The following is a 12,533-nucleotide window of genomic DNA, read 5'->3' on the forward strand; positions in this document are numbered from 1 at the left end:
AACAATAGGAGAGAGAGAATGGTAAGAGGTATAATGTATGGTGACTCAATGATCCGTGGTGTTCAAGATAGGATGCGTGAGGAGTGTTTGCCAGGAGGAACAATAGAAAGGGTGGCTATGGCAATTAAGAGAGGTGAAAGGGTGGATGAGATGATTGTGATGGTAGGAACAAATGACTTGAGTGGTAATGTAAGTCGGGCAGCAAGAAATATGAGATTTTTGCTTGAGGCTGTACGGAAGAAGACAGAGAGAGGAAAAATAGTGTGCGTGTTGCCTAGGTATGATAATGATGAGCTGAGCAGAAGAGCGGTGATATTGAATGGTATAATAGCAAGAATGTGTGACAAGAGAGGACTGGTATATGTGGATATTTGGAGTGCGTTTGAGGAAAGAGAGGAATTGTGTGCGAGAGACCGCTTACATTTGAATGAGGAAGGACATAGGCATCTGGAGAGATTGCTGTTCTGAACGAGTCAGTGTGTCCCACGGAGGATAATAGCAGGGATGGCCTCTTGTGGGAACGGATACTTGGGAGAAGGGAGACGATGTCAGGTAACACTGAACCCAGTGGAGTTTAGAAGGGATAATGCTGGGTATACAAACAATGGCATTTATATGCTTTATACTAATGCCAGGAGTATCTGGAATAAGGGAGAGGAATTGGTGGCACAGATAGCATCAGCCTGGCCAAAAATTATTGGGATCACTGAGACGTGGTTGACAGAAGGGGATATAATAACAGGAATAGAAGTCGCTGGGTATAGCATTTTTTCATCAGGATAGGAGGGGAAAGCGTGGTGGTGGGGTACTGCTTATGATAAGTGATGACCTATGTCCTCTAAGAGTGGAGGCTTTGGAAGGAAGTGAGACAAATGATTTTGAGAGTATATGGTGTGAGGTAGAGGTAGGCAAGACAGGATATTTAGTGGGGTGTTGCTACACCCCACTAAATATCCAGGAGCACAGAGGATGTGGACCAGGAGATGTTTAGACAGCTAAGTTTGGCAAGTGCAAGAATAATGATTGTTATGGGAGATTTTAACTACAGTAGTATAAATTGGAGAGAGGAAGATGCATGTAGCAATAGGGGAATGGAATTTCTAGAATTCTTGAGGGACAAATGTCTTAGGCAACATGTAACAGAGGGAACAAGAGGTTCAAGAGTTTTGGATTTGGTTATAGTATCAGAAGAGTTGATAATAACTTAGATCACATCTCTCCCACCAGTTGGAGAGAGTGACCATATGGTTTTGACTTAGAAATTGAATAGACATGCACGAGTATCAAAGAGATGGGAACTTATGTGGAATTATAAAGCAGGTGATTATAATAGTCTTAGACGTCAACTTCGGGAAGTTTCATGGAGGGAGGAATTGGAAGGCCGGGATATCATTAGTGCGTGGGAAATTGTGAAAGAATATTTGTTAGCAGCAATGGTAAGTTGTATACCACGAGTGAAGAAGAGGACACAATTTGGAGTAAAGTGGATGACAAACAATATTAAACAGGAATTGCATGTGAAAAAGAGGCTATGGAAGAGAGGTGAAGAGAGGATGCATGAAGAATATAAGACACAGGCCAGAAGAGTGACTAGTGTGGTAAGGAAAGCAAAACTGGAATATGAGAGGAGATTGGCCCTAAGATCCAAAGAAAATCCTATTTTCTTTGGATCTTAGGGAATTTTTTAGATATGTGGCCAGTAGGAGGAGAAATGACTGTGGAAGAATGATATTGTGGGATAAAAATGGGAATAGAGTGACTGATGCAGAGGACATAGTGGAATTGTTCAATGAACACTTTATTGGAGTATTTCATCCTAGAGGAGTCAGTTTTAATGCTAGAGGGATAGGGCTGGTTTGAGGTTTAGAGGTACAGGAGGAGAGTGTGTTTCAGATACTGAGTACTCTGGATGTCAGTAAAGCTTTGGGACTGGATGGTATTTCACCACGAGTTTTGAGAGAATGTGCTAGGGAACTGACAGTGCCTTTTAACCTGGCTTTTCAATGAAAGTCTGGCTTCAGCAAAGGTGCCCAGGGAATGGAAGGAAGGCAAGATAGTGCCATTGCATAAGGGTGGTAACAGACTGGAAGTGTCTAATTATAGGCCAGTCTGTGTGTCATCAGTAGTTGTTAAGATCTTGGAGAAAGTAGTGAGGGACTGTATACAGCATTGGGCAGATGAGGGTAATGTTATCTGTGAGAGTCAACATGGATTTGTGAAAGGGCGCTCTTGTTTTAGCAATATGCTAGCCTTTTATAATAAAGTTACAAGAACATTAGATGAGGGAAAGGCATATACTGCAATTTTCTTAAACTTAGCAAAGGCATTTGACAGGGTGCCACATGATAAGCTGATATTTAAGTTGCTGCACATGGGTCTGGATGTCAGATTGGTCAACTGGATTCAGGATTGGCTGTCTGATAGGTATCAGAGTTGTGTATGGTGGAGCAGTTTCAAGGAGACAGAGGGTTACAAGTGGGGTCCCACAGGGCTCAGTACTAGGACCTATATTGTTTAACCTTTATATCAATGACATTGCCAGTCAATTGCAAGGGGATATTCAGTTGTTTGTGGATGATGCGAAGCTGGGAAGGATTATTAGTAATAGTGCAGATGTGGTAGCGCCCTGCAAGAGGATTTGAATAAGCTAGATAGATGGGCAAATGAATGGGGGGATGTCAGTTTAATGCAGCAAAATGTAAGGTCTTGAGGTTTGGGAAACATCGATGGGATGCTGCATACTCTATGGGAGGAGTTATACTGGAGGAAGTAGGGGAGAACAAGAGATCTGGGGTTGATGATTGATAGAAACCTGAAGTTTAGGGGACATATTGCAAAGGTGGTGAAGGTAACACAGAAGATTGCTGCAATTACGAGAAGGACACTGACCTGCAGAGATAAGAGGGTGATCATTCCGTTGTATAAGTCTCTGATCAAACCACACTTGGACTATTGTTCCCAGATTTGGTCCCCAGGATTTGAAGGGGATAAATTAACTGGAAAGGATACAAAGATGGTTTCAGGACTGTACAAGGATAGTTATGAGGATCGGCTGAGGGAATGTGGACTGCAGAGTTTGGTGGATAGACGAAGGAGAGGTGATATGATTGAGACTTTTAAGCTGTTGAGAGGTGGTTACAGGGTTGACACTGGGGAGTTCTTTTGCTTGGTTGAACAGCTGAAGGAGTGATGACAAGAGGCCATCCCTGGAAGTTACGAAAGGAAACTGTGAGCAAGAGGGTGAGGAGTGGTTTCTTTGCGTGGAGGGTGGTTGAGCCGTGGAATGCATTGCCTGATGGAGTGGTGAGGGCGAGAATGGTCAATGAGTTTAAGGAGTGGTATGATAGACTGTATGTTCTTAGGAAGGACCTCCCGCGATGAGTCTTTTGACTCCATGGAGGCCTGAATAATATTAATAATAACTTTAAACTTATTCAGTGTATCTGCATTCACCACAGTATCAGGCAATGTATTCCATTCGCCAACCACTCCATTCAAAGAACCTTCTTTTCACTTCTTTGCTCACACAGTACTTATACAGTTTCCTGGGATGGCCTCCTGATCACCCCCTCCCCTCTCCAATTCTATGCACTATTTCTTCTATTTAACCTGACTAACTTATGTCTCAATCACATCATCCTCTCCTATTAGCAATGCTTTCCAATTTACATTCTTTAAATCTGTCTTCATATTCCACTTCATACTTCATATTCCAGTGAATCTTCTCTGGAAATTTTCCAACATATCCTCTTCACCAAAATGAAATCCTGGTGACCAAATATGTGCCCAGTAATCTGTATGAGGCTTGATCAAGGCCTCATATGACATGCCAAGATTCTTTGCATTGTTGCCACTGTCTGATGTGACAATTTGTGCAATGTGGCCCCTGAATTTCAGGTCCTCGTCCACCACAATTTCCACATCTCTCATCTCCTCTAAAGTTTTCCCACCAAGTGTATACTTCGCATCCAAATTGCTTACCAAATTTCAAAACCTTACACTTTGTAACATTAAACTGATAGTTCCATACTGAGCAAGTTCAATACTAAACTTTGTAACATTAAACTGATAGTTCTATATTGTTGCCTACTCATACAATCTATTTAAGTCGTCCTGTAAGGCTACATCTATTTGACTCTGCATTACTCTCTAATTTTGCATCATCTGCAAACAGTTGCATATCACCAGTTAAACCCATCTCAATATCATTAATATGTAAATAGAACAAAAATGGCCCCAATACAGGCCTATTCGGCACACCACTAGTGACTATCCTCTTTCAGGATACTGCACCCCATATATCAATTTCATTCCAATTCCATCAGTTTGTTTATTTAACAGCATGTAGTGTGGCAGTCTATCAAAAGCATTTGCAAAATTTAAGTATACCACTGTGTATGCATCTCCCTTGTCCAAGACATTTGTCACCTTGTTATAGTACATAAGTTGGTAAAACATGATCTTCCTTTAACAAATCCACGCTGACAATCACAGAGAATGCTGCTGTTATTAACTTATTTCTTATCCCAGTTCTCGCCAATCTCTCCAATACCTTTTAACCACAATTCCGGATATACAGATTGGCATATAATTTGTAGCCACAGCCTTATGCAGACCATCTTTATGCAGTAGAATAATTTTACCTTCTATCCACTTTCTTGAAACCTGTGCTATTGTAAGACTTATTAAATGGGTATGCCAATGTTACTGCCAATTCCTTGAACATTCTCATACATCAAGCTTATTTATTTCCTCATAAAGCTCATAATTGAGCCATTCTCTTCTATGTTCTGTAGTTTGAGGTCGTCACTTCATCCTGATGAGGATGAAACACCCTTACAAATTTCTCACTGATTACCTCAATTATGTTTTCTGAGTAGTTACCATTCTACTATTTTCATCAAAATTATTCATTTTGATTTCATTAACATCTTACCATAATCATTCTTCTTTCTACTTGCCATATATCTGAAAAACTTTTTTTTTTTTTTTTTTTCCCTTGGCCTGATTTGCTACTTTCTGCTCATACTGTAGTTTTGCTGTCCTTAGCAACTGAGTCATTTTCCTGGCCTGCTCTTTATACTTGTCATAAAATTTGATTATTACCATTATTCATCTTGTGCTGCCTCCGCACTATCCTCTTCTTCCAAATTTCATGCTTAACCTCCCAACCAACCGATGTATGAAATACTCAGCACACCTTAGGATTTTTCACGGATCAAAACATCTTCGTCATTCTGCCTTTTATCATGTAATTACCCTTCTTTTTCCTTAACAGCAATTATAAAGCCATTAGTGGATTAACTGTGATGGAGTGACCCTGTGTCACTTGACTTAAAGTATTACTTGGAATTTTCTTCTTTGTCTTTTGATATTTCAAATTTTTGTTGCACAGTTTATTTATTGCTTTTTCCTGAAGATAAATCAAATTTGACATGTGAAAATTGCCAGCCTGGTTGGCTGATGGTTAGTGTATCCGCTCTCCAGCCAAAAGGCTATGGGTTTGAATCCTGCCATTGGCATGGATGTTTGTGATTTGTGAAAATAGGGGCAGTGGTCAGTGGTAGATGGTGCTGGTGTAAATGAAGGTAGTTGCGGTTAGTGGAGTGGTAGAGACGGAGAGTTGTAGAGCCCTCCCCTCGATGAGTCTTTGGACTTCCTGGAGGTGTTGTGTAATAATAATAAATTGGATCAGCTAGGGAGATATGAAGCTGGTGACATGATATAATGATTGGTAATAGAGCTATCACTGATTAGTATATGGTAGTGGAGAACTATGGAGAAGAGAGGTGACCAGAGGTGTGGCACAGGACTGTGTATTTGGACCACTACTGTTTAATTTGACATTGATAATATTGGAAATGATTTGAGTAGGATAAGTTGCTTGATGATGATGCAAAGTGGAAAGAACAATCTTGAGTGTTTTATCAGTGAAGGAATAAGGAAGTATGGTGGCATTGTGTGAATTATGGTTACTGTAGGCCTTTTGTGATCTCATTGGACTTCATTAAGATGTTTATTATTATAATAATATAGAATGATTTTTATTATAGATCTTTAGAGTAATTCAAAAAAGCTGATTATTAAAATCGGAAGAAGATAGTGAAATGGTCAAATTTATTGCATATTTTCTGTATAATATATCCACATTTGATATACAATAAATAATACTAAAATGTTTAACTTTTTTAGTATTTATATTTATAAATATTATTTATAATAATTTTGGCTGAATAAAATGCAAAATATCTTATTATATAAAAAAAGTTTGTTATATTTAGCCAACATTTTTTTTTTTTTTTTGTTATAATTCCCTGATTACCACTGTACACTGCGAGACGGTGCACAACTACAAATGAGGCAAAGCAAACTGAATGCTGCATTGCATTTTTTGAGTGAGAGTCTCTGTAGCCCAATTGGTATGGACAATGCTATTTGGTTGAAAAGACCTGGGATTGAATCCAGTCTAGGATGCAAAGAACCTGTATCAGCTTCTCAGTAGAACATGAGTTAGCTGATCTCATTTGGAGATGGAGGACTTTTTTCCTCTCAGAAGCTCTGGTTTCTTATCCCTACACGAGGAGTAATCAGGTTTCAAAGATGTCACGATATACTATGACAGGCAGCCATTAAATATAACATAAAAGTGAAGATGGGATAATTTTCTGCCAGATATAATGTGAAATCTTTTACTTTTGTGCCATAAGCAAGCCTTTCAGAAGAAATCCATTTTTATATCCTGATTATAAAGTTACTAAATCTTTGAAACATCTGTTACCTTTTATTTTAAATAATGTTTTGAATAATTGCATTTTTTTTAAAAATTACTTTCACATATCCAAGTATAATGAATTTTTAAATTTCAGCTTCCAAATGGGGATGTAGCAGATGAGCTTCCAGAAACCGTTGATTCTGAACCGTTAAATGAATTTGAAACATTAACTGCAAAATTCCATTTTGTTGATTTAGCTGGGTCTGAAAGACTTAAAAGAACTGGAGCAACAGGTGAAAGAGCTAAAGAGGGAATCTCCATTAACTGTGGTTTAGTGAGTCTTTTTTTTTTCCCTTTTAATCTTTTATATTAGCATAAGTTGTACTCTACTATACCAGAACTTTAAATAAGCAAATTAATCTAATAGATGCAAAAATGCATCTGTTAAATTCATTTTGCCTATTCTTAGGAATTTATTCTGGGTCTCTAGCTGGATGGATTTTATTGAAATTGGGTATTTAGAATCCTTACAAAAATTTAAGTTATTCTGGTTATTGTCATAGGTGTAATGGAACAAAATGTTTCCAGACTATATATTACAGTAACTCTGCTTTGGCTGGAGAGAGAGTTTAACAAAAAAAATTAGTTTAACAACATTCAGTTTCCTGAACTCTTTATACACACACGTGTGTCCCTGGTGGTTCAGTTTGTTTTTCAATAGGGACATTTTTTTTTTGTTAAAATTTCACAAAAAATTTGACAAAATTAGAACTGATCTTTCATGGTAATTAGTGAAATTTGATATTTAGGATATCTATTAAAATTTGTCAAATTTAAATCAAATTGTTTTTATTTTAGCCAATTATAGTACCAAAGTTAAGCAAAACTAAATTTACATATCTAGAGAATGAAAACCAGAAGTAGATCAAGAATGTAATGTATATCTGTGTGTTCTAGTAATTGATAGGTTGAATAGATGAATATTTATATTTTGTCACAGATATTGTGAAACAGCTGAAATACTAACAATTGAAAATTCAGCTGTGAAAAATTTTAACTGCATTGTATGTAAATAGTTAGTATTCTAAGTGCGATATTCATTTTTAAACATACTAACTTCAGAACTGGTCAATGAAAGACTCTCACTCTTCAGTTTTCTCCATCATGATTCCATTTTTATTAGCAAAATCAGGCTTAGGAATAATTTTTTTTTTTGGGGGGTATAATTAAAATGTTTTATTGTCAAAACTGAAAAATGATAATTTAATTGCCAGGGAAATGGAATTTAATTATATTGCTATTAAAATTTCAAATTTCATTTGAACCAGATAATAGCAAAATTAACCAAAATAAAATTTGTCCATAATGTGTGTGCATGAACAGTTCAGTTGTAATAATGTTTTCATGATAATGATGTCATTATACAAAAATGCTTCTAGTCATATTCCCTTAGGACCATTGGGACAGTCTATAGGACTGAGTTTGAAGCAGTTTCCACCAGTTTTTTCTATCTTCACAAATTTTGAACAGAGGCTGTAGTGTTTGGCCATTGCCATGGTTCATTAAACCATGTAACTTCCTTGCTATTCTAATATTAGGATTCAAGCACTGCTGTCCTGGCTTCCATAATGTGTTCCATTGTCTTCTTATTACTTGATGTTATGGCTTCTATAATACCTGCCATATTGTAGTTACTTAAATGTTTCTCTTTTTCCCTCTTAAATGCCTCCCTCTAAATTTACTGATAGGTAGAAAACCTTGAACCATATCCTGCACAAACTTTCAGTCTCTCTCATAAGGAGTATTTCACAGACCACTCACCATCTTGGTCGCTCACTTCTGGATCCTCTCCACCATGTCATCATTCTCAAGAAACCCAGGTGACTAGACCCAAGCATGGTAATCTAGATATGGCAGTATCAAGGCTTTATAAAGAGTAGTAATAACTTTATCTCTGCTTGTTGGTATGTTCTTCAATAACCAGGTAATCCTAAATCCTATGACCACCTTTGCAATATGCCTGCCGAATTCCGACTTCCTATCTACCAACATTCTAAAATCCCTAGCTTCATCAATTTGCTGGAGTGCAGTTCCATCAGTGTGGTACACAGCTTGTAATCTTTTCATCCCAAAATTAATAACTTTCCACCTTTTCCATGTTAAAATGATCCATATTGCCCATATTATCAGTCTATTTAAATCATCCTACAAGTTCTCTTCATTGCCTCAGTTTTGTATCATCAGCAAATAACTGAATATATCTCTTTAGGTAATTTCCTATATCATTTATTATGGATTAAACAGCACAGAGCATTGTATCATACGTTGCTAGTCACCTGCTTTCTCCTGAATTCTGCTCTTCCATATACTACTCTGGTATCCATCTGTCAACCACCCTTGTCCATATCACCTGGTTCATATCTATTCCCACTCAGCCATCACTCTAATATAAAAAGTTGTTGAATTACTAAGGCATGACCTACCCTTCACAAAGCTATGCTGTCCCCCAGAGAGTATCATCTTATTCACCTATTCCTGAATTCTGTTTTTGACCATATTTTCCACTACCTTTACAACCACTCCCGAGATACTGATTGGTCTATAATTTGCTACTGTCGTGGAGTTGGAGCCTCCTTTATGCAGTGGAACTATTTTGTCTACCTTATGTTCCCTAGTGACTTTACCAGAGCTGAGGCTTAAAGTAAAACAGTCATAGGCAATACCATTTCCTTTGCATGTTCTCATGATTCATGCTGATATCCCATCTAATCTCATGGCTGTATTTGCATTGAGATTCCATAATATCCTGAGTGGATACACTTTGCTACCGTCAGTACTCAAAGTTATCCTTTTATAGTCGCTTATACTTGCCACGTAGTGAAAGACCTTTCTTCCTTTGGCCTACTAACTAATCTGTTCCTTCCTTATCATGCTGGTCACCTTCCTGAGCCTTCTATTGCTTGTGAGATTGATTACATTTTTCCCTATTTTGCATCTCCTTGTTTAAAAATGATGCTATTTTTTACTCATCCAAATCTTACCTGATTTTTCCTTACCTTGAGTATACGGTCTGATATGTGGCTTCCTTGACCATCTGCAATGCATTAGTGATGCATTGCAGATGGTCAAAGCTGGAACCTCGTATTTAGACTTAGATGCTGGTTTACACTCATGATATAATTGAATGGAATAATTACAACACAGAAATACTTAAATAGCAGCTTTTAATCATTTCAATATTTTGTTTCTCTCAAAAAAAAAGGAAAAATAGGAAAATAGGAAAATATTAAAAAAAAAAATAATTTTCATATTTAGGATATAGGAAATAGTGAGGTCCAGATATAGGAAATAGTAATGGCATTACTGTAGCCTTTGTTGAGAGGGATGTGAGGAGGTGGAAGGCACAGATAATTTGTAGATCTTTTTACCATTGGCAGGAAGGTTTGGTGAATAAAGGAGAGTTTAGCTCTATGGGAAGCTTGGGTGGAACAGAGGTTGGAGGCTCTATTGACAAGGGTTTTGACGACACCATATTGTTGAAATATTAAAAAAAAAAAAATAATTTTCATATTTCTTTCCAGCTACAAAGTCAGCTGCTCAAGTTGTTAACCTGTTGTCAAAAAGACTCGACAAAACAGCCATTAGTGTGCTTAGCCTTGGTTATAACTTTGCAGTAGTGCCTCGGCATGTTCTTAGTTTAGAAATCACGTGGCTTATAGAGCGTGGTATGCACACCTTGCCTCCTAATTTTGCCAACATCAGGCTCAATGTAACTAACATCTTATCACAAATATTGCCTCTAAAAAGAAACTTTTCAATAGATAGCTCCATGCACTATGCAAAATCTGCAAAGACAACAACATAACCATTACCAGGGCTGACAGAAGTGATTCTGCTGTTCTAATTCCAGTGATTATAATCAGAAATTGAATGCTATGCTCAGACTGCACTTATACACCACTAGATTATGATCCTACCAAGTCTCAGAAAAAAACATTAAAAAGACTTCTAAAAAAATCATCTTGGCTTTCTGAAGCTGTTTAAAAAAAAAAAAAAAAAACCCTCAAACCTTTTAATTCCCCTGCCCAGATATAGATTGCCAAAAATTCACAAACCCAATTGTCTTCTTCATTCCGTATTAGACTCTACTGACTCTCCCTTCTTTAAATTGACCAAATCTTAATTCCAGTTACTGGCCACTACTTATATTCTGCACATTTTAAATCCTTAATTCAGAATTTCATTTTAAACAATGATATCATGGTGAGCTATTTCACCTTCTTATTCACATATATTCCCCTTTCTGACATTCTGAATTTGCTGAAAAATGCTTTTCTCCACCGACATTAGCATTTTTTTTTTATTTTAAATTTTGCTATCATGTTAGTTACTTCTCTTGGAAGGGCACCTCATAAACAGAAGGTACATCCATGACCCCCCCCCCCACCAGCCAATTTCTATATGGAGCATTTGCAAAAACATCTCTTATTACCACCAGTCTCAAACCTTCTATTTGTGTTAAGATATATTGATGTGTTCTCCATGGCTTAGACACATTACTTTCCTTCTCCACCTCAACAGTCAGCATGCCAGAATCCAGTTCACTGTTGAAAAAACAGCTTCCCTTTCTTAGATACTTTGACGTTTTTTTTTTTTTTTTTTTTTGTACATGTAGAAAACCGACCTACACAGGTCTGTTTTCTACATGTACAAACATTCCCATTGCCCCGCCCCAACAATGTGTCATCAAAACCTTCAGCAGTCAACAGTTCTTCCTTCAACCTATATTCCACCCAAGCTTCTCTTACAGTTGAACTTGCCTTTATTTGCCAAATCTTCCTGTCCAATGCTTATAATGCTAAAAAGAATTACAAATTATCTGTCTCTTCCTCCTCTACACATCCTTCTCAACATAAAGACAACAGTAATACCATTAGTGTTCCCTATATCTGGAGCATTTCAGAAAAAAAAAAACCAGAACTTTAAAGAAATATAATTTCTACACGCTTCTTTTAAACCTCATTAAGCTAGATTCCCTTCTCTACTTTCCTAAGGATCCACTTCCTCTCTCCTATTTTTCAGGTGTTTACAAGGTTCCTTGTTCTTGCAACTCATCATATTATTATTGTTATTATCTGAGACCTCCAGGGAGTCTAGGACTCATTAAGGGAAGCTATATACATCACTCAAGCCAGTTGTCATACCTTGCCTTAAACTCATTCACACTTGATCCACTCACTACCTCTGAAGGCAGACTATTCCACTCTCACTACTCTGTAAGAGACAAACAACATGTTTTACCCTTTTTTTTGACTGCAGAAAAAACTTCCATGGATACCTTATGGTCTTTCCCCCACCTTAATTTCATCAGACAATATCCTATAACACCCATTCAGAAGTTTATAGACCTCTATCATATCAACCCCCTCTTTCTCCTGTTAACCAGAGATTCTGTAAGTGCTGGATATCAGTAGCATCCTTGATTGCTCTCCTAACTTTGCATCATTGGCAAACAATTGCATATCTCCTGTTAGAGCCGCTCTAATGTCATTAATGTATAGATTGAACAGCAGTGGCCCAAGGACTGACCGCTGAGGTACACCACTAGTCACCTTAAATCTGGCAGATTCACACCAACTATATGCCTTTTTTCGATACCTGTCTGTCACTCATTCACTTATTGAAGTCAAGAGTTTGTTCCAATCCCATATTCTCCAGTTTATGCAACAGCATGTGACATCCTATCAAATTCCTTAGCAATATCCGACATTATCATAGTATATCTATTCCCTTTATCCAACTTGGCCATAACATTGTTAGA

The 12,533-nt window shown here is 37.3% G+C and overlaps 1 protein-coding gene across 1 annotated transcript in view; it reads left to right on the forward strand.

The window, feature by feature from the left end:
- Positions 1 to 12,533, forward strand: part of LOC150092268 (kinesin-like protein KIF21A) — a 524,778-nt gene that overhangs the window by 133,038 nt on the left and 379,207 nt on the right. The window contains exon 8 of the mRNA XM_090415090.1: positions 6,867 to 7,046. Within this exon, the coding sequence (XP_090271216.1) occupies positions 6,867 to 7,046 (180 nt within the window). The remainder of the gene's footprint in view (positions 1 to 6,866; positions 7,047 to 12,533) is intronic.

Source organism: Typopeltis vanoorti, chromosome 26, assembly GCF_054136105.1.
Source record: "Typopeltis vanoorti isolate ZY-2024b chromosome 26, IOZ_Tvanoo_1.0, whole genome shotgun sequence".
Taxonomy (NCBI): Eukaryota; Metazoa; Arthropoda; class Arachnida; order Uropygi; family Thelyphonidae; genus Typopeltis; species Typopeltis vanoorti.